At 45.5% G+C, this 20544-nt stretch overlaps 1 protein-coding gene across 1 annotated transcript in view; it reads left to right on the top strand.

Annotated features, from left to right (window-relative positions):
* Positions 1–20544, top strand: part of NRDE2 (NRDE-2, necessary for RNA interference, domain containing) — a 37632-nt gene that overhangs the window by 15290 nt on the left and 1798 nt on the right. Inside the window, exons 4-13 of the mRNA XM_081047935.1 lie at positions 329–478; positions 5674–6124; positions 6965–7370; positions 8995–9128; positions 11514–11634; positions 13055–13230; positions 15233–15619; positions 16393–17303; positions 17961–18099; positions 20146–20217. Coding sequence (XP_080904061.1) covers positions 329–478; positions 5674–6124; positions 6965–7370; positions 8995–9128; positions 11514–11634; positions 13055–13230; positions 15233–15619; positions 16393–17303; positions 17961–18099; positions 20146–20217 — 2947 coding nt within the window. The remainder of the gene's footprint in view (positions 1–328; positions 479–5673; positions 6125–6964; positions 7371–8994; positions 9129–11513; positions 11635–13054; positions 13231–15232; positions 15620–16392; positions 17304–17960; positions 18100–20145; positions 20218–20544) is intronic.

Genomic DNA, 20544 nt, shown 5'->3' with positions numbered 1-20544 from the left:
CAACCCACTTTTTTTTTTTTTTAAGAAAACTTGTTTGTGGATTTATTTGAAATTCAAATTACAATCATTTCAATGAAATTCTTAAAAAGAACACCTGTGTCCCTCAGGTTACTTTCTGAGATGACCTCATTTTTTGGTAATGTGCTGCTTAGTGTCGACAATTTTTGCTTTATATTAAACCTTTTTTTGGAGCAGGGGTCCTCTGCAAAGTGATGCTGTGTGGAGTTTGAAATGTTTAACCTTTATGTTTCTGAAAATGTGAAATATGTAACTGGAAGGTTTCTAAGTGCCGCTCCCTTTTTCTTCTTCACCTTCTTTTGTCCCACAGTCAAGAAAAAGCTGCTGCTGCTGATATTGGACATTGCTTTATTTGGCTTGAGGACATTCAGGCTCTGACAGGAGAAACCTTCAGAACAGATAAGAAACCGGATCCTGCCAACTGGGAGTATAAGTCGCTCTACCGAGGAGATATAGCAAGGTATCCATGTCTATCCCTGGTTTTCACTGGTGGGAAGTAACTTCTCTCTCCTGCACTCTCTGCCTGTCTGTCCCTCCTCCCTTTTATAGATTCCGTTGGGCGTAAATCCATTGCCAAGTTGTTTAGGCATATGTCTTATCTCACATTCTAAAATGAAAATTTAAACCTTGAGAGTAGGATCCAGGTCAGATTAATATTAATCTTATTTACCCATGGTGCTTGGCACAGCCTGGCATAATAGGTGTTCAATAAATATTTGTTGAATGAATGAATCTAAAAATACCTTGAGATAATTGTGACAGAGTATCCGGAAAACATTTTATCTAATCTATATGTAATTTTAAAAAGTTTTGAAAGCCTTTTATTTATCCACTGCCCAGGTATGCCATTTAAAAAATGACATTAAATGGTAGTGACTTTTTCAAAATGTTTCCGTCATCCATCACCAGATTATCATAACAATAGGTGATGGTATTTGTTTCAGTAATGAATTTAAACTTTTCTCCTCTAATCTATGAATCATAAATGTTTGAATACTTATTAAAGCCTTTAGGCACTTAGTACTTTGAAGGATACTGTTGGGAACATAAAGAACAATAATACACAATATCTGTTCCTAAACGACTTACAGCAATGAAAAGGGAAGGTAGAGAATCATGGAATAAAAGGCCGAGAGGAGACCTTGAAGATCATTATTTTTTTATAGACTAATTACCTTTTAAAATAAATTTCAGTTTCCATCACTTTGCTGCACCTCCAAATTGTAATGATGTTTTCACTCATCATGACCTTATACCTCAGCACATAAGCAATTCCAACACAAAATTCCTGTATGATGAGTACTGTTCAAAAATACCAGATACACACCAGTTATTTTTCAGTGCACATTTATATCTATGTACTACCTACTAAAACCTGATGGCTGAAAGTAAATGACTGTCATATTTAAAATTTATTCATATATTTTAAAATTATTGAGTACTCCCTAAAATCTTGTTTGGTTTTCCAGGCCAGCTCAGTATAGTGCTGCAGGTGTGGTAGAAACCCAGTAAAAGATGGGAGGCCAGCAAATGCTGACTGGGCAAGGAGTGTGTGCCACGATCCTGGCTCGTTCTTTCACTTAGGTTCTCACGGCTGCTCCAAGAGGAGGAGAGCACTCCCATTTTCTGAATGAGGAAATAGAACCCCAGGAGGGTTCAGTAATTTCTCAAGGTCATGCAACCAGTGAGCAGCAGAGTGGGGATTTGAACCTGCATTTCTGACTTCAAATATTCTCTCACTGTCCACAGATAAAGATGAGACTGGTGGTGTGGTAGGTAGGACATTTTCTAGATTGGGAAACAGAGGACTCCGGTTGTCATTCTGACTTTGCCATTTATAGGTAACGTAATTCCAGCGAACCACTTAAGCTGTTGGAGCTTCTGTTTCTTCCCTTGCAGGTTGGGAATTGTAACTCTCGCTATGCCGTACTCTCAAATATCAGAATTATTTTATGTGGAGTTAGAAATGGGTGTGCAAATATAAAGGATTATCATTTAGTAATAGATGAGAAAAGGAAGCAATTGTTAATGATGAGTGGCTCTTGAGCTTCTGCTAATGAATGGCCCAGACCTTAGAAAGAAGGATTGGAAACAACTTCGTTATGCTGCAAAGGTGCTGGTCTGAAAGGCTTAGGGCATGAGTGTCATTTCCTAGTAATTTCTAAAGTTTAAGCGAGGTAAGTCTTGCCTGCATTAATACCTCGATGACTGGTCGTGTCCAGGTCTAGGCAGGTATTGGTCCCTGGGCACTCTGAGCTGGTCAGAGCGCAGTGGGGATAGTGTGTCAGGTCTGACTTTTCACCTCTGAAGAGGGACACTGACACACCAAGAGCTTTGAGAGGAGGGTGAACAGGTGACTTGGCTCGCACCCACGTGAGGACTTGAGGCTTACGGATGTTTGGCCCGCAGCAGGGCTGTGGTCATTGTCTTTGAAGCTTTGTCGGGCTGTCCTTTGGAAGGTGGGTTGGCAGCGTCCTGTATAACTGAGGAGCGTGTGTGGCAGTGCTGGGAAGTCAGATTTGGCTCATTGTAAAAGCAGACCTGGGGGCGTGCGCACTCGGCAGTGCTGTGGTGTGTGTGGGAGATTGTGGTAAGCGGGTTAGGTTCTAAAGTTAGTGTGTAATAGTCAGAACGACCTTTGGAAAACTCCTTCGGACTAATACACTATCTGTCTGTGAAGTTCAGCTCCGTCAGTTTTTTCTCCATTTTTGGAATGGATTGTTGTTTCTTTGGCTATCCACCAGATTAAATAGTTGGCTTATGTTTAGGAGCCAAGTTTTAAGATAAGAATAGTTTAAACTTATCTAGCCCTTACTATATGGATAAGGATTTTACATATAATTACTTTTTGGATCATCCCAGCAATTCTGTGACATAGGTACCATTATTATCCCCGTTTTACAGATGAGGAAACCGAGACACACGTGTGTGTGTGTGTGTGTGTGTGTGTGTGTGTGTGTGTGTATGTTTTTTAAATAACTAGATCAAGGTTACAGTCACAGTTAGTAAATGATGGAGTTGGAATTTGGACCCAGGCAGTCTGGCTCCATGAAAGGAATATGTGAATTGAAGTCATTGAAGGAAAGACCATTTTCTGTTCCCAGCTCAGCTCACTGTGGGGTTCAGACCCACTCAGTGGATTCAGAGCAGAATTATGTGCTTGATTGAAATACCCTCTTCTTTTTTTCTTCTTTCTTTGTTTTCTTATCTTAATTTTGGTGACCAAGTGCCTATAGCTGAATTCATTTAAATTAAATGTCCATATGTTATTTACTGAACCTCCGAAGTATGGGTTCCTACTTTTGAAATTAATTAAGTGAAGACTAGCTGATTATTTAATAAGGATTTCATAGGATAAATGCCTTGATTTGGGAGAATGTTACATTCTAGGTCATGTCCAATTATTAAGATTCTATGATAAGTGATAAATTGGCTACAACCTAAATGTCCAACAATAGGGAAATGGTTAAATAAATCATGGCACACTCCCTCTAATGGACCAGTTTGAAGCCAATAAAAATTATATATTTTTAAGACTACTGATATGTGGAAATGCTTAAAAGTAGGGAGGAAAGCCTGACGCTATATATCAACTATTTTAATACAGGATACGTGTGTATACATATAAATATATACATAACACACATACCTGAAAGTAGACGCTTACTAATATAGACCAGTAAGACCAGTCAGGAAACATTTTTTAAGAGATTATATGACTATCTAAACTACTGTTCATTTTTAGTGAAAATAAAATAGTAATTAAAGAGAACAAAACTAATTTTTTTACTTAAAATTTGTTCCCTAGGGAATGAGAGGCTTATTTAGAGTTCTTATAGCACTGTTTTGTCTCATCAGCTGTTTGTTCAAGTTGTTTTTGACCCATAAATGGAATGGAGAGAGATTATCCTGAGGCAGTCTAGGAAGAGTTAGGAGAGAGGATGACGAGAAAGGGCTTGAGAGAAAACTCGTACACATATGTGAGACTCGTACATCCATCAACCCGTCTGATTTTTTGATGCATTTCAAAGTAAATTGCCAACAGCATACAGTACCCCCTAAATACTTCAGCATGCGTGTCATTAACTAGAGTCCAAAATTTTAGTTTTTTTCTTTTGATTTAAAGTTTACATACAATGTAATATGCAAATCTTCATTTGCTGATTTTGACAAAGGCATACACCGAGATAACCCAGACCTCTATGAAAATACAGAACATTACTGTGACCCTAGAAAGTGTCCTCTTGCTCTTTGCCTGTCAGCCCACATCCCAATTCCCAGAGGCAATTACCATCAATTAGTTTGATCTGTTCGAGAACTTGATATAAATGGAATCATGTAATGTGTACCCGTTTATGTGTGTGGCTTCTTTCACTCAGCAGAAGGTACTGCCAGCTTCATCCTTGTGGTGGCATTTATCAGTAGTTTGTTCCTTTTCACGGCTGGCAGTACCCATTGTGTGGCCATCCCACTGTTTGTTTATTCATTCTTCTGTTGATGGACAGATGGACTCTTTCTGGTATTTGGCTGTTATGAATAAAGCTGCTGAGAGCATTTGTGCCCGAGTCTTTGTGTACACACGTGGTTTCCTTTTTCTTGGGTAAATACTTAGGTATAGAATTGCTGGGTCAGAAGGGAGGTCTATGTTTAGTTTTTTTAAGAAATTGCCAGACCTTTTCCCACAGTGATTGTACCAGTTTATATTCCCATCAACAACATATGAGAATCCTGGTTATTCCACAGATTACTCACCAGCATTTGGCATTGTCAGTCTTTTGATTTCAGCGGTTTGGGTGGCTATGTATCTCTTTGTGGTTTTAATTTGCATTTCCTTGGTGGACTAATCATATTGAAGACTTTCTCATGTGCTTTTTTGGACATTCATGTTTTCTTTTGTGAATTCTGTTCAGATCTTTTTCCTATTTTTTAATTGGGTTGTTTATATAATACACATATAGAAAAGTGCGCAGTTTTCCTTAGCTTTTGCGCAGATATTCATTCAGTGGTCATGTGTTTGTAACTCTGGGGACGCCTGCATGTTCCATAAAAGCATTTCAGAACCCAGCCTCTTTTCCTCCAGAGTAGAAAATAGCCAGATGTAATTTTATTTGACATACTTTGTTTCAGGATTAAAAAAAGAATCTTAGACCTATATGTTGTCTTTTGAAGTAGGGACACAGGACACTATTGAGGAAAAGGGACTGCCCTAGGAGACAGATGACTCAGTGTCACCTAAGGTCTCAGTGTCCTTATTCAGGAATGGTCTAAAAGAGTATTCTTTTACTCTTTTGATGATTTCCGCCTTGCCTGTCATATACGCTTGTGATGATCAAATGACGTGAGGTATTATGACAGTACTTTAACTACAAAGCTCCAGGAAAATAGAAATTCTAAGATCTGAAAGATAGGCATGATCTTAAATTCATGAGGCATTAACGAAGACTTGAAGTGCTAGAGGAATAAGTCAAACGGGCAGAAAATGTTAATTGCTTATCCTCCTATTTCTGTAAATAGAAACAGTTTGAAGGTAAGGGGAATTTGAATATGTGCAGTTGTGAGCTTGCGTGACGAAGGTTTAAGTCTGATGAGCCTTCACTCATTCAGAGCTGGTGCACAGTATTCCCTCAGTAACTTACTCTCTTTTTCAAATATCAGATACAAGAGGAAAGGAGACTCCTGCCTTGGCATTAACCCTAAGAAGCAGTGTATATCCTGGGAAGGGGCTTCCGCAGGAAAGAAGCGTTCCCACAAGCACGTTGAGCGCTATTTTACGAAGAAGAACGTGGGATTGATGAAGGTTGACGGAGTTGCCATCAGCAGAAAACCCGACCCTCCCTTATCTGAGCCAGTCTCGTTTATCCCAGTGACGGGCTCCGACGATGTGGTCCCTTCTGTGACAACCTGGTTGAACCCTCTGGGGATCTATGATCAGTCTACCACGCAGTGGTTACAAGGACAGGGTCCTTCAGAGCAAGAGTCAAAGCAGCCGGACTCACAGCCAGACAGAGAGAACGTGCTTCTCAAGGCCAAGGTGGAGGAGTTCAACAGGAGGGTTCGGGAGAATCCGCGGGATATTCAGCTGTGGATGGCGTTTGTTGCTTTCCAGGTAAGGGTGGCTGTCCCAGCTCTCTTACCTTACTCAGCATGACAGCCCTCGTTCTGGGCAAAGCCACATACTCCCTGGCACTTTTTGAGCTACAAGGAACTCTGGCAGTGAGCGTAGAGTATAGCCAGTGCCCTGAGATTGCCCAGAGCTCACTGAGGAAGACTGACGTGTGGGGAATACAAGCAGTGGGCTGCAAATGCTTTAATGTGTGATTTGGGGCTGGACTTGGAAGCGACTTGCCATAGAGAGTCGGAAAGGGTTCCAAGAGAAGGTGACCGCTGAGTAGAATCTGGAAAGAACAGTAGATGCTCACCAGGCATGGAGAGACATTTGTGAAGTACAGACGGAACTGGCAGAATGCACAGAACTGCGAAAGAGAAGGGGCTGCTCGTTAAATTACCTAATTAGAGCTGTGTGCTCCCTTTCTAAAATATGTGGATTTGTCTTAGTTTCACTTACTTTTTTTTTGAACCACTTACACAGCTATATTTTGTCCCACATTAGGTTGTTTTAATGATAAAGTTGACTCTTCAGAAAAGGTTTCCAAGGCATCACATGCCAGGGATACGTAAATCTAAATTTTAAATGACCAAGAATAGACAGGTAAATCAGGTGAAACAAACACGAGATCAAACATACTCAGTGACACAGGCATCTTGGGAATGGAGTTTCCATTAAAAGAAATTGTGATAAACCAATGGTTATCAAGAAAGAAATAGCAATTCATTTCGAGAGGTGGGAAACCCTTTGGGGCTTGCAAGTAACTCTGTGAGCAGTGTTAAAATTCTGAGGCTTCCCCAGTTCCCTTTGCGTTTGTAAATCGGTGTCTTTGTTGTTGAGGATGAGGTCATGAAAAGTCCAGGCCTGTATGCCGTCGAGGAAGAGGGGCAGGAAAAGCGGAAGAAGTCACTGAAGCTCATTCTGGAGAAGAAGCTGGCCATCCTGGAGCGGGCCATTGAAAGCAACCAGAGCAGCGTGGATCTGAAACTCGCCAAGCTGCAGCTCTGCACCGAGTTCTGGGAACCCTCCACGCTGGTCAAGGAGTGGCAGAAACTGATATTCTTGCATCCCAACAACACAGCCCTTTGGCAGAAGTACCTTTTATTTTGCCAGAGCCAGTTTAGCACCTTTTCAGTATCAAAAATTCACAGTCTTTATGGAAAGTGCTTGAGTACTTTGTCTGCTGTGAAGGATGGCAGCATCCTGTCCCACCCTGAGTTGCCTGGCACCGAAGAGGCCATGTTTGGTAAGGAGGAGCTGACCCAGATCCATTTCCGTGGGAGGAATTATACTTTTGGCTTTAGGTGAAAGTGAAGATTTATTTTAGAAAAGTCTAAATTGATAAAACTGGTAAATTGATAAAATTGATTAATCAAGCAAAAAACGATTGTGACTCCTTTTGATCATAACAGTTTCTGCCCACTCCAGCTTCTTGGTGGGGGGTGGGGAGGGAGGCGGGACAGCAGAGCCAGTAGAATTAGGAAAGGACCACGGACCAGAAGTTCCAGCTTCTCTACTTATTAGCCCGGGAAGCACAGGCTTTGGCTGTGGGCATCCTTATCCATTGAGAGGCCTGTACTGCTCTCACACCCACTTCTAAGGTATCAGGTGACATGTTTGTGGGGTGCCCTGACTGACTGGAAATCGTTGCATAGATACATAGGTTAATGATATTATTATCCTGTTAACATTTTGCTTGTTTTTAAGGAGGGTGCAGCTCACAGTGGCCCATGTGGGGATTGAACCTGCAACCGTGGTTCTACCAGCACCACGCTCTAACCAACTGAGCTAACCGTTCACCCCTCTGTTAACATTTTTGATGTGTCCCAAAGGAGCCTAGAATATAAATTTGGTCCGGTAATGAGATACCAGAGGCAGCATGTTATGCAGGAACTGGAGAGTATCATCCTTGGCTTGACTCCTGCCTGGGTGTGCCCTTCGTTGGTTCTGGTATGACTTTGGATAGGTCCCCTAATCTGTTTGAACTCCAGTCTCTCTCTCAGCAGCAATAGTGTAAATAATCCTGATTTACAGGATTATTGTGTGCATTGCAATACTATATGGTGAGTCTAGCTCGGTGCCTGGCACACAGCACACATTTATTTGATCAAAACCCTGCTGTTACTATTAACTTGTAAAGATATAAATATATTGCTCTAGGACTAGTAAGCCTTCACCTCCCTGACATAAAGAGCCTCCTATTTGATAACGTTTGTGATATGCTCAAATAGCTTAATGTTACTAAATGGAATTGTACCACAGTTAAGACAAAGTGAAATTTTCAAACATGGAACCTTGGTTTACAGGCTCAGATGATGAAAATTGCTGGTAAATGATGCCATCTAGTGATCAATTGAGTACAGATCTTTGTTCTGATTTAAAGAAATCTACTACGCCATCCTTTTGCTTAGAATTTTTCTTGTAATAATGAGCTTGTAGTGATAACCAATATCCAGACCAGCGTCTTGCCTTATGTTTATGTAACGTATGTAGTTTTATTGTTAATATTTGTATTCTGTGATGTTCTCATATAAAAGTTAGAGTTGGGGTGGCCAGTTAGCTCAGTTGGTTAGAAACGTGGAGATAATAACACCAAGTTTGCTGGTTCAATCCCCACATGGGCCACTGTGAGCTGCTCCCTCCTTAAAAAAAAAAATAATAATAAAAGTTAGAACACATATGACTTGATTACGTATTGTTGGGAATCCTTTTAAATCAGGACATGGAGGCATCACAGCTTTGAAAAGACAACAGTAATTTCAGGGAGAAGATGTTCTCGGTGTTTCACTGCATGTTTTTAGACGTTACGTTCCTTCCCTTTAATGGTGTTAACCAGGTTTTTCCCCCTTCGCTCCGCTCCCTGCTGTCAGCACTCTTTCTTCAGCAGTGCCACTTCCTGCGCCAGGCTGGCCACTCGGAGAAGGCTGTCTCTCTGTTCCAGGCCATGGTTGACTTCACCTTCTTCAAACCTGACAGCGTGAAAGATTTGCCTACCAAAGGACAGGTACTTCTCTCAGCTCTGCTTGTGTGTGTGCGCTCCCCGTCCTTCCCTCCCTCCGTTCTGTCCCTCCCTTTCCCCCGCTCCCTTCCTCTCACTCTATTCCTCCTTCTCTCTTGGGGAGGGCTGTGGATTATGGGACTTGATGGTATGGTATTTTTAAAATACCATATCCTCCTTTGTATTAGTCCTGCTGAAGATTGTTTCTTAGCAATATTCTGGCTATCCAAGGAAAATTCCATAATAAAAGTAGTGAAACTGGAGAAATCAAAGATTGTCCCCCCACGACCCCTAATATAAACACTCACTTATGTCCTTTTCTTTTTGTTACTTACTGCCCTTGTTTAAATGCTAGTTACCCCCACCAACCAGGGAAATAGTCATACCTTTTAAACCATGTGTCACTCTCCCCTACCTTTGTGCCTTCGAATCTGGGTCTTGTGTCACTTCCCCAGTTAACCTTTCCACTGGCTGAAATCTTTGCTGGAGTCTCAAGTGAAATGACACGTCAGTACTGATCTGAATTGGGGAGGGATTAATCATTTAGATTACAAGTGAACATTGCCAATATTTGTGATGGGAAGCAATAAAAATACCTTATCATAGAGCTGTCCCTGTAAGAAAGCCTTCTTTTCCCTTTTTCCACTAAGAAAACTCAGTTTCCTACTCTGCAGAGAGGGTCTGGTGGAAGATGGGTAGGATATCTGAATTTATGGCCACTTTTAGAGGCCTTTCTTGAGAGGCTAAGGTCTCCATCTTGTGGAATTTTCATGAATTACCTTTATCATTAATTTTCTCTTTTTTATTCTAGACAAAATTGGGTTAAACAGTATGGGTTAATATTGGTGTGACTGATTATTAGTACAATAAGCCAGATAACAAAGTTATTTTGAGATGTGCTTTGCTATCTTAAGAATATGCTGAGCGACAGAACTGATTCTTAGCCAACTCTGTGGAGCCAGGGGAGTATGGTTGGGGCATGAGAAGCAGAATCGCCTGCATGCCCCCCCTTTGCTGACACTCACAGTGTGGTGACAGCAGTTGCTCATGGGGGTGGCATGGCCCAGGCTGCAATCCACACTCTTGGATTGCAGAGTATTTACCTGACAACTTTGAAATAAAGCTTTCTATTCAGTGACATTCCACATCTTTATAATGAGACATTGCTACCATAAACATAGTAGTATAACATAAAACAGGCAGTCTGGTATTACTGGTCTGTGTTTCTGGGGAATAAACAAATTGGTTATAACCATTCATCACACTTTAAAAAAAACCCAAAGCCCTTCTGTTCCTTGAGTGCACTTTCTTCCATCCCTCTTATAAGAGCCAAACCTGTAAAGAGGGAGAACAGTCTTCCCAGTTGCCCTCACTTGGAGTCCAGGGCCCACACGGGACAGTCACCCCGCCCGCCCTTGGCTCTCCTGGACCTTCCTCTTCCTGGCGTGGGAAGCACTCCCAGGGGCTCAGGCTGGATAATCCTGTGGCTCCTGGCCCGTGCTGTGCCCCAGGGCAGCCTGCTCATCCTCCTCAAAAGGGTTCTTACAAAAGCTGTCATTGAGTAAGTTATCGGCTCACTTTTACTGTCCTAATCGTCAGTTGATAACCAGTCCGTTGCTGTGATCGCATTCTGTTCCCACGTGCCATTATTTACTGCCACTGACCTGGTTTCCACACACTGCTGAGCTAATGCCCACACGAATGAGGGAGGGAGTGTGACCAGGGGATCAGGCTGGAACATGCAGACCGTCGTCCCCATTGGGTGGCTGCCGTGTTTGGCTCGGTGCCTACAAGCATGTGCTGCGTCCCTACTGTGTGCTGAGCACTAGGCCAGGTGTAAGGACCGTGTGGTCAGTTGAGATGCACTCATGTCCTCAAGACCTCAGAGTCTGTCCTGTTGAAACATTGAATCCCCTTCCCCTCAAAAGGTCTTGAAAGGAACGTGACTTCAGGTATCAGTCAGGGGTCTCAGTGGCATTAGAGGAGCTGGCAGTGCCCCTGTCCTCTGTTAGACTGGCCTGCCAGGATCAGAACTGGGAATCCATTCCTCTCCTACCCTTCTCGGTGACCTCGGCCAGTCTTGTTGGAACCTAACCTTGGAAGTGTCATCCCATCACTTTTTGCCATATTCTATTTGTTAGAAGTCGTCATGGGGTCCAGTCCACACTCGAGGGTGGGGAGAGTTGGGGGGCTGTCGTGGAAGCTGCCTCTCCCACTAGATAATTTTGTTTTCTGTTTGGAGGTGTGGATCATATATCCACTTCAAGGACTGATGACAGGCAGGATTTCAAGAATCACAGCCCCTCTGAGGCCAGTCAGCACTGATTTTGCCCGGTGACTCAGCAGTCTGGCACAAAGCAAGGCTCATCTCCATGTTTTACACCTGAACAGGTAGAATTCTTTGAGCCGTTTTGGGACAGTGGAGAGCCCCGGGCCGGGGAGAAGGGCGCCCGAGGCTGGAGAGCGTGGATGCACCAGCAGGAGCGGGGCGGCTGGGTGGCCGTCAGTCCAGGTGAGGCGTCCGTCAGCATGCGCATGCCCTTTGCTTCTGGGACTTGGTTTTACAGCTTCATGGTTATTTGTTTATATGTACAGGCCATTTATCAGTAATGTAAGAACTTTGTACAAACATCAAACCGTCAGAAATACATGAAGTAGATGTCCTGGGAGGATAGACTGTTTCTTTTTTCTTAGAGCCTTTAAAATGAATGACCCACCCCCATCCCTTCAGCACGTCACACTTTGAGGGTTTCAGTTTTTTACCAGAGGAAGTTATTTTTCCTTTTTCCTTTTATGGGCTACTCTTGAAGTAATCTTGTTACTAATCCCACCTCTCCCACCTCGTTTTAGTGTGTATTTGAGAGTCTTTTTGTTTTCTTGGCAGTGTCCAGATCCTTTGGGAAATGCTTGCCTTTTTAGAAATACTATAAAATAATTATTAACTAGTATTTATATAACTGTCATTCTAAATAATCCCGATGTATTTTCCAGATTCACACTCTAAAACAGCACGGTCCAATGGAAATATCATTCAAGCCACATATGTAACTTCACATTTTCTGGTAGCCACATTACAAAAGCAAAAAGAAGCAGGTGGAATTAATTTTTCTACTTGTTTGGCCTATCATATCAAAACATTAACATTTCAACACGTAACCAATATTTAAAAACGAATGAAGAATTTTACTTTTTTTTCCACAGGAACTCTTTGAAATCTGGTGTGTATTTTTCCATTCATAGCACATCTCAGTTGAGACGAGCCTGATGGGTACATGACAGTGGCTGCCGCATCGGACGGCGCACCTCTTAGCTGTTCAGGAATTCCTTCACTGACTCAGGAGAAATAAAGTATAGGATATCTTGCGTTGAATATAAGTTACAATCATAAGGCCACTGGCTAAAACTTCTGATGAGTTAAGAAAATCTAAACCAATAGTGTCATTAATGTCATTTAGTATTCTAGAACTGTGTTGTGCAATGCAGTAGCCACTGGCCACTTGTGGCTATTTTAATTAAAATTAATTGAAATGAAATAAAATTGAAAATTCAGTTCCTCTACCAGCTCCATTTCGGGTGCCCAATAAGTCACGTGTGGCTCTGGTGGCTACCACGTTAGACAGAGAGACGGGACATTTCATCGTCACAGAAGATTCTGTTGGGCAGTGCTGTTCTAGAATATGTCATTCCCATTTTAGATGGTGTGATAACATTGAATCATTTGATTCCACCAGCTAATCCGTTTTTTCCCTAGGCATTGACTGTGTTTATAGGAGAGTCCCTAAATGCCACTCAGTGTTCCGGGAGGTCGGGCCTGGGGCCCACCCATTTGCTCTTGCAGGTGTTGCCCACCACAGTAGCTGGCAGGCACGTTGCTTGGGTGTTAGTGGCTTTATTTGCTGGTCACGTGAGCCAGAAGTGTTGTTCTTATCTAGATGACGATGATGACGACCCCGAGGGTGATGAACAGGAAATCAGAGACAAGACGCTGCCCAGGTGGCAGGTGTGGCTTGCTGCTGAGCGGTCCCGAGACCAGAGGCACTGGCGGCCGTGGCGCCCTGATAAGACCAAGAAGCAAACTGAGGAAGACTGTGAGGACCCCGAGCGGCAGGCAAGTACCCAGCCCAAGAGGGAGGCCAGCGGCGTGGGCTTCTTGCCTTCTCCGCATCCCCGCTGGGCTTGGGGGAGCCAGAAGAAGGCTGCTGGGCTCTCTGTACTTGCCTGGCGTGGGAGATGCCAGCCCATTCCTCCCTGTCTATGGAAACTTCCCTCTTACTGAACACCAGTGTGGGATTCTGTTGGCTGCTAGTGATGTGGGCAGTTGGTTCCTGTCCTCAGGCTCTCTCGGTCACCCTTCTGCAGATGGTCCTCCAGGTTATCCAGTTACTTTTCCACATGGAAGCTTGAGGGCTCAGGGTTTAAAAAGGCAGAATTACTGTCCCAGATTCTTTGTGTCCACTTTCCCCGCCCTACTTTTATATTCTCAAAAATGTAGCAGATAGGTTTGACTCCAGAGCACGCGGGACAGGATGTAGAGGCCATACAGGGACAGTCTCGCTGGGGAAGGAACTGGTATTTGTAACCTGTGCACCAGGCACTCAGCTTACATGAGTTACCTGATTCACTGTTGCACTGCATGACCCGGTAGGTACATGCTACTCTGTGTCTGGCGGCCAGCAGCTCGGGAAGCTTTACATTAAAATAAAGGAAGAAATGCTCTTTTGATACCTGGAATTGACCCAGGTCCACTAGCTAACCGACTATGTTGCTTGGCATGTGACATGTTACAGGTACAGACAGAGGTTTTGACAGGAGTGAGGCTTATGAGGCTGGTTGTCTGACCCTCCCTACAAGTTACATGCCTTCAGGGTGGGGATTTTTGTCTGTTTTCTTCAGTGCCTGGACCCTGCTTGCCCTTGGTGAGAGTTCAGTTAATATTCCTGGATGTTGAATGAATATGTGTTTGATGTTAGAGCTTCTGTTGTAGGCAGAGGGGTCAGCGTGAATTAAGGCCTCAGTACCTGGAATGTTTGAGTGGGATGGTCAGACAGGAATTAGGGCAGGAGAATTGGGAAAGAGGTGATCTCGGGGGCAGGAAAGAGGGGCCAACTTCCAGGGAAATCTCAGCTCTCTGGAATGCCCGGTGAGGGCACTGTCACAAGAGAAGTCTGCCTGTGAGCTCCCTTTCCTGGCTGAAGCTCAATGTTTAGGGGAGAGTGGGGTCTTTTTTTGTGGTGTTTGAGAGTTTTAAAGTTCACGACACCCTTCCAGAAGCTAATTCTCAAGGCTCAGAATTTCGGCAGTTTTCCTGGAAGCTCATTTCTGGAGTAAACTACTGCTGTGAGTAGTTTCTTGTCACTTAGCTTTTTCTCTACTCAAAGTCTAGAGGAGAAAAGGTTTCTGATTAATGGATGGTTTTGATTAGTTGAAGCCCAGGTCATCCCTCTGATTAGAGCCACGAAGACCAGTCAGATGAGCAGGACCTTGAGAAAAAGGGTAGTTTCCGTGCCTTACATTTTAAAGTTATTACATGCACTCAGCTACGAACATTTGCAGTTACTATTAGGCTCCCATAATTGCTCTTAACGTGGTCCATTGCTCCTGGAGAATCCTTCTTACCTCGCTGCTGTTTATTTTTGAGCAGATTTGCATTACCTGAAGCAATTTTGGACAAAGAAACCAAAAACTAGTAAAGTTCTTTTTTTCTATCTTGAAAGAAAACAATTTCACAATTGTAACTTATCAAAGTAACTACAAAAGCAATGATAACGTGCTTTCAAAGTGAATATGAGTCTAGGTAGCCTACACTCCATTAGGAGGCTTTGAAAGTTGTGGGCTGGGGCCTCCTCCCAGGCCTCCCTCCTGCAAATTCCCAGGATGGTGAGAAGGCCAATAGCATTGCAGGGCTCTCTCGGGAGGCCTCTAGCTTTTTTGCATCCTGCAGAAACCCTAGCTCCCTCCTATCTGTTTAAAATTTAATTTGAATAATGGTGAAGCATTCTATACTCCTTTGAAAAGAATTGTGGGACAAATTGCGAAGGCTTTTTTGTTTGTTTGTTGAAGTAAATAAATAAACCTCCTGAATAGGTCCCTTTATTTGGTCTTTATCGCAGGTGTTGTTTGATGATATTGGACAATCCCTAATCCGACTTTCCAGCCAAGAGCTTCAGTTTCAGCTGATTGCAGCCTTTCTGCAGTTCTTGGGTGTTCCTTCTGGGTTCGGCCCTCCAGCCTCCTGCCTCTATCTGGCCATGGATGAGAACAGCATCTTTGATAATGAACTTTGTGATGAAAAGCCATTGACTTCTCTCAACCTGTCATATTCTGGCGTCAGCTGTGTTGGCCGCACGGACCAGTTGGGCTGCCGGCGCTGGACCAGGGGTCACAACCGAGAGGGCGAGGAATTCATCCGTAACATTTTCCACCTTGTGATGCCTTTGTTTTCAGGCAAGGAGAAATCTCAGCTGTACTTCTCCTGGTTCCAGTACGAAATGGCAAAGGTAACCCCAGCTGCCTCTTCCCTGTGTGGGGACCTGTTTGCGTCCATGTTTATAAATGGAACCGCAGGCTCTTGGTCTTCAGGGTACTGGGCCACAGGACCTCCTTCTTTGGGGACCCTAAAGGCACCTGGTGTGGCTGCCTGTTCTGAGGGGCCTCAGTGAAGGGGAGAACAACAGGAATGAGTCTAGCTTTTTAGCGATTGGAGTGTTTATTGTGTTGATTTTTGTATTACCAGATGTCTGTGATTATATGAGCAGTTAGTGTTAAGAACCGAGCTTACGCAGGGTTAGAGGACTTAGGGGTTTATTAAAATATTAGATAAAATAAGCTACTTACCCTGCTCTTTATAGCTATCTGCTGGAAATTCATCTAGGATTGACTCTTCTGCCTTCTGCTGGCCACCAGTTAGTATTGGCTCTTAACACTCCAAGTGCTGATGCTTTAACTACAGGTTGCAGACACCAGGTTGTATTATTAAAATAATGTCTGATAAAATTTGGTGACCACCTCTCTTTGGAAAAGAACATTTGGAGTATATAAGCCTTGTTTATAGAAGTTTCAGATGGAAACCTGGATGTGTTAATTGTGGGGTACCTGTGGCCTTGGTAAAATCCTGATTGGTTTCCTGGCTCATGAAGCCTAAGTGTTTACCAGACACGCGATGAAGGAAGGAAATGCAGACTCCACAGTGTGGCTTTCTCAAGTTGGCAGTAGAAAGGGATTGCTTTAAAATCACAGCTCTTGGAGTCATTCTTTTCTTTTTAACCTCTAGGTCATTTGGTGTCTGCACACTAAAAACAAGAAGAGATTAAAGTCACAAGGAAAGAATTGCAAAAAGTTAGCTAAGAATCTCCTTAAGGAACCAGAAAACCGTAATAATTTTTGCCTCTGGAAACAGTATGCACATCTGGAGTGGTTGCTTGGCAACACAGAGGACGCCAGGAAAGTGTTCGACACAGCACTCAGCATGGCAGGGAGCAAGGATCACGAACTCTGTGAACTCAGTCTGCTTTACGCGGAACTGGAGGTGGAGCTGTGGTCAGACCTCAGGGGCGCCCCCCCAGCCCGAGCTGTTCACGTTTTGACCAGACTGACTGAGAACGGCCCCTATGGGCCCTTTACCGGGCCAGTGTTGGCCGTGCACATTCTGAAAGCTCGGAAGGCTTATGAGCACGCACTGCAGGACTGTTGGGATGAGAGCCGCATCTCCGATCCAGCTGCCTGTAGCCGCCTGATCAGCTTGGCCAAATGCTTTATGCTCTTCCAGTACCTGACGGTAGGGATCGAGGCTGCTGCACGTGTGTACGAGCAGGTATTTGCAAAACTGAAGGGCCGCGATGCCCCCGAAGGGCCCGGCCTGGAGGACAGCGCCAGCCCCCCGAGTGTGGGCGGTGTCCTCGAGGCCGTCACACTGATGCACACGAACCTGCTCAGATTCCACTCCAGAGTAAGTGTCTGCCCTCTGGCTCCTCTGCGAGAGGCGCTCTCCCAGGCTTTAAAGTTGTACCCGGACAACCAGGCTCTTTGGAGGTCCTATGTGCAGGTTCAGAGTAAGTCCCATGATGCCAGTAAGACCAGAAGATTCTTCGATGCCATCACCAGGTCTACGAAATCCTTGGAGCCTTGGCTGTTTGCAATTGAAGCTGAGAAAATGAGGAAAAGACTGGTGGAAACGGTCCAGAGGTAATTACAGACCGTCTTGTTCACGTGTTCAGTGCTGACAGAACGCTTGCCGTGCCCCGTGCTGCTAGACCTCAGGAATCAGAAATGAGTGTGGGCTGGTGCCTGGCACACCTGCTGTGGGCGTTTGGGGTTTTATAGGATAATGTATCAAAAGAGGAAGAGGACACTTACAGGTAGCACCATGTTGCAGAGAGGCTTCTGTGGCTCTCTTCGTAGGCCATGCCTTTTGGGATCTTGAGCCTTGCATGGTGCATGGTGGTGGCTGGCAGGCCTTTGGGGGTCTGCGGGGCTGTGCAGTACAAGCGTCATGCTCTGGAGCAGGGTTCCGGACTCAAATCCCAGCGCTTCACTTAGCAGCCGTCTGACCTTGCACAGGTCACTTCACCTCTCTGTAGGTTCCCAAGAAGCAAGGAGTTGGTGTGTGACTTGTAGGCAGACTCAGTGTGATATAGAAGCCCCAGAATCCTGGGCACTGCCTTCCCCGGGCCTTGGAGGAGCCACATCACATCTGCACTCTGCACGCCCAGCGCCCAGAGACCCGAGGGCCAGCGCTGCCTCGGACACACTCTGACACCCGTTATCACGAACGTATCCCTTCCTCCCGCGATGTCGGGGGCGAGGACTTGTCTCAGAGTTACATGGGCCTGTGTCTTGCAGGGTAGATGGCAGAGAGGTCCACACCACAATTCCTGAGACTGGCTTGACACATCGGATCAAAGCCCTGTTTGAAAATGCGATACGGAGTGACAACGGCAGCCAGTGCCCCTTACTGTGGAGGATGTATTTGAATTTTTTGGTAAGAAGATACTTAGCGTTTCTGTTTGTATGCAGCACTGTTTCTTCCTTTGCGAGTGAGAAAGTGCAGGCATCCAGGAGCCACTGTGCGGGAGAGCTGGCCACCGTGAAGGTGCAGGCTGCGGGGCCCATGCCCTCCCATTTGGGAGAGAATTGTCAGCCCCACTCAGATCTGGGCAGCTGGCCCACAGCACGAGGGCTTTCCGTCCTCATGTCATGTGTTCACGAGGGTCTGTGCTCAGTCCTTCGTGTGTGTGAGGCTTCGTTCCCAGGTTAGTTCTGGAGACTTGTTGGCGGGATCGGAGGCCAACTTGGTGACCGCTACCAGCTGTTTTGCTCCTGCATTAGCTGTGTCTTCAGTTCTGTGCGTGGTCCTGGTTGGTGCGCCGAGACGCTCCTGGTCTGCCTGAGGAGACACACTTTCACCCAGTCACCAAAACGGGGTTAGTGGGGTGCCGTGGGAGTTGCCCACTGGTTAGATTTCAGCCCTGACTTGGGGATTTTACAGGGAGTCGTGGTTTGTTAAGATGAGGACATTTAGGAAAGTGAGGAAGGAGGACATAGAGAGCAGGTAGTGGCTCGTGAACTTTTCTTCCCATTTCGGGCTCTGCTCTAGTGAGAGGGAAAAGGTAGCTACAAGGCCATGTCTTAGAATGTGAAATTCTGAACGGAAAAAACCAACGGTCACCACCGAGCTTGCAATGCCGTTGAGCCCCGCTATACCTGATGCAGCGAAGGCGTCTGCTGGTACCAGTTGAGATCTCAGAGCCGTTCTCATGTGAGGCGGCCAATTTACAGGAACCTGGATTTGCTGGGATCTGGGATTGTCTATCTCACAAACACAGTGGTTGAGAAAGTATAGTGATACAGTCCTCCCTCTTTCAAAAACGGGGTGAAGTCCTACGTTTAGTCAGTATTTTCGGCGAGGATGTGGAAGTATTAATATTTTGGTGAGCACAGGAAGGACAGCTCACACTGGCTCATGCCAGTGGGGGAGACGAGGGCCCCGCCATGACCCTGGCTGTGTGTGGCAGGCACTCGGGGGAGGTGGCGAAGGCCTGAACCTTGCCTGAAGCAAGGTTATCCCACATGCTGGTTACAGCCCAAAGATAGTCTTGGTGACTGGGAGTTAACCGGAAAAAGGGGAAAAGGAAGTGAGGCTGACCTTGGTAGATAGAGCTCCAGAGACATAGATTGGCGTCTCTGGACACCATTGCCAGGGTTTCTGGGAAGTCGACCAACAGCCTGACTAGCCCCATGCTAGATGCTGAGCATCAGCCACCTGACAGAGACCTGGCAACCACTAGAAGGTTCTCCTGTGGGAACGGGAAGTCTGGGGGGGTGTGGGTGGAAAGCCCAGAAACACTCAGCTCCGTGAGCTTGGCCTGTGCTAACAGCTGTGGATACTGGCCAGCTGGGGAGCTGCCTGCGTGGGCTGTGAGTGCCTGGAGGGGCCACCAAGCGACCAGTCCCTTCCTGGGACTTGGGAGAGGCCCCAGTGGGCACCGGCTTCCACAGCAGGCGTGGAGAGAGAGCACATGTCTGTGAGTTGAGACTAAGGATTTTATACTTACGGTAGAGAGAAAACCTGCCGAGTATCTGCCCACACTCAGACTAAAAGTCCTGACTGAGTATACTTTCAGTGTTGCAGATTCTGGAGTCCTGGTTCTCTCATTTCTGATAGTTTTCAGACAATGGCAAGTATGAAATACTTTCTGTTTCTGTGACATCATCAGCCTAATCGCACACATGGCCTCGGTCCAAGCACTGTTACTAGTGAAAGGCGTGAGGACCCACAGGAAAGGACATAAAGACGAGTCCAGAAAGGTCCCCACGCTGGGCCCATTGGTGGAGGGAAACCACCCTACTCAACAGTGGCCCCAACAGTGTCCTGTGGGCCATAGACACCCAGTAGCCACGGTCACGGTGCCAGGCTGTCCCCACAGGAGCCCCTGAGGAGCCACCGTGTGGGTCAGTACAGGGGTGGTTTCTATGGCCGTAGCCTCCCCATTTCAGTTACTGACTGGGTTTTTTCCCCTTACCTCAGGTTTCCTTAGGAAATAAAGAAAGAAGTAAAGGTGTGTTCTACAAAGCACTGCAGAATTGTCCTTGGGCAAAGGTAAGTTCTAAAGGCCATAGTACCTTCAGGTTTCCCAGGACCTTCCTGCCAAGTCAGTCCAGCCAGTGTCACCGGGGACAGGGCACATCCCAGGCCTTTTTAGTGAAGCTGCCCCGTGGAGCCTGACCTGTGGGCATGTTTCCTCTCCCTGCCCTGGAGCAGCCGATTTCCCAGATTTGCCCCGCGTTCAGCCTGGATGCTGAGTGTCCCAAGTCTGCCATGCAGAGCGCACGTCAGGAGACATTCAGAAATCAAATCGATGGCGTCTGCAATGTCTGCCAGCAGCTTCTGGTCCCACGTTGGGAAGAGGTGGCCGCACGTGGTCAC

The sequence above is a fragment of the Rhinolophus hipposideros genome (assembly GCF_964194185.1).
Source record: "Rhinolophus hipposideros genome assembly, chromosome: 5".
In the NCBI taxonomy this organism is placed as follows: Eukaryota; Metazoa; Chordata; class Mammalia; order Chiroptera; family Rhinolophidae; genus Rhinolophus; species Rhinolophus hipposideros.
The sequence above is the reverse complement of the archived record's forward strand: the minus strand, read 5'-3'. Positions and strand labels throughout refer to the sequence as shown.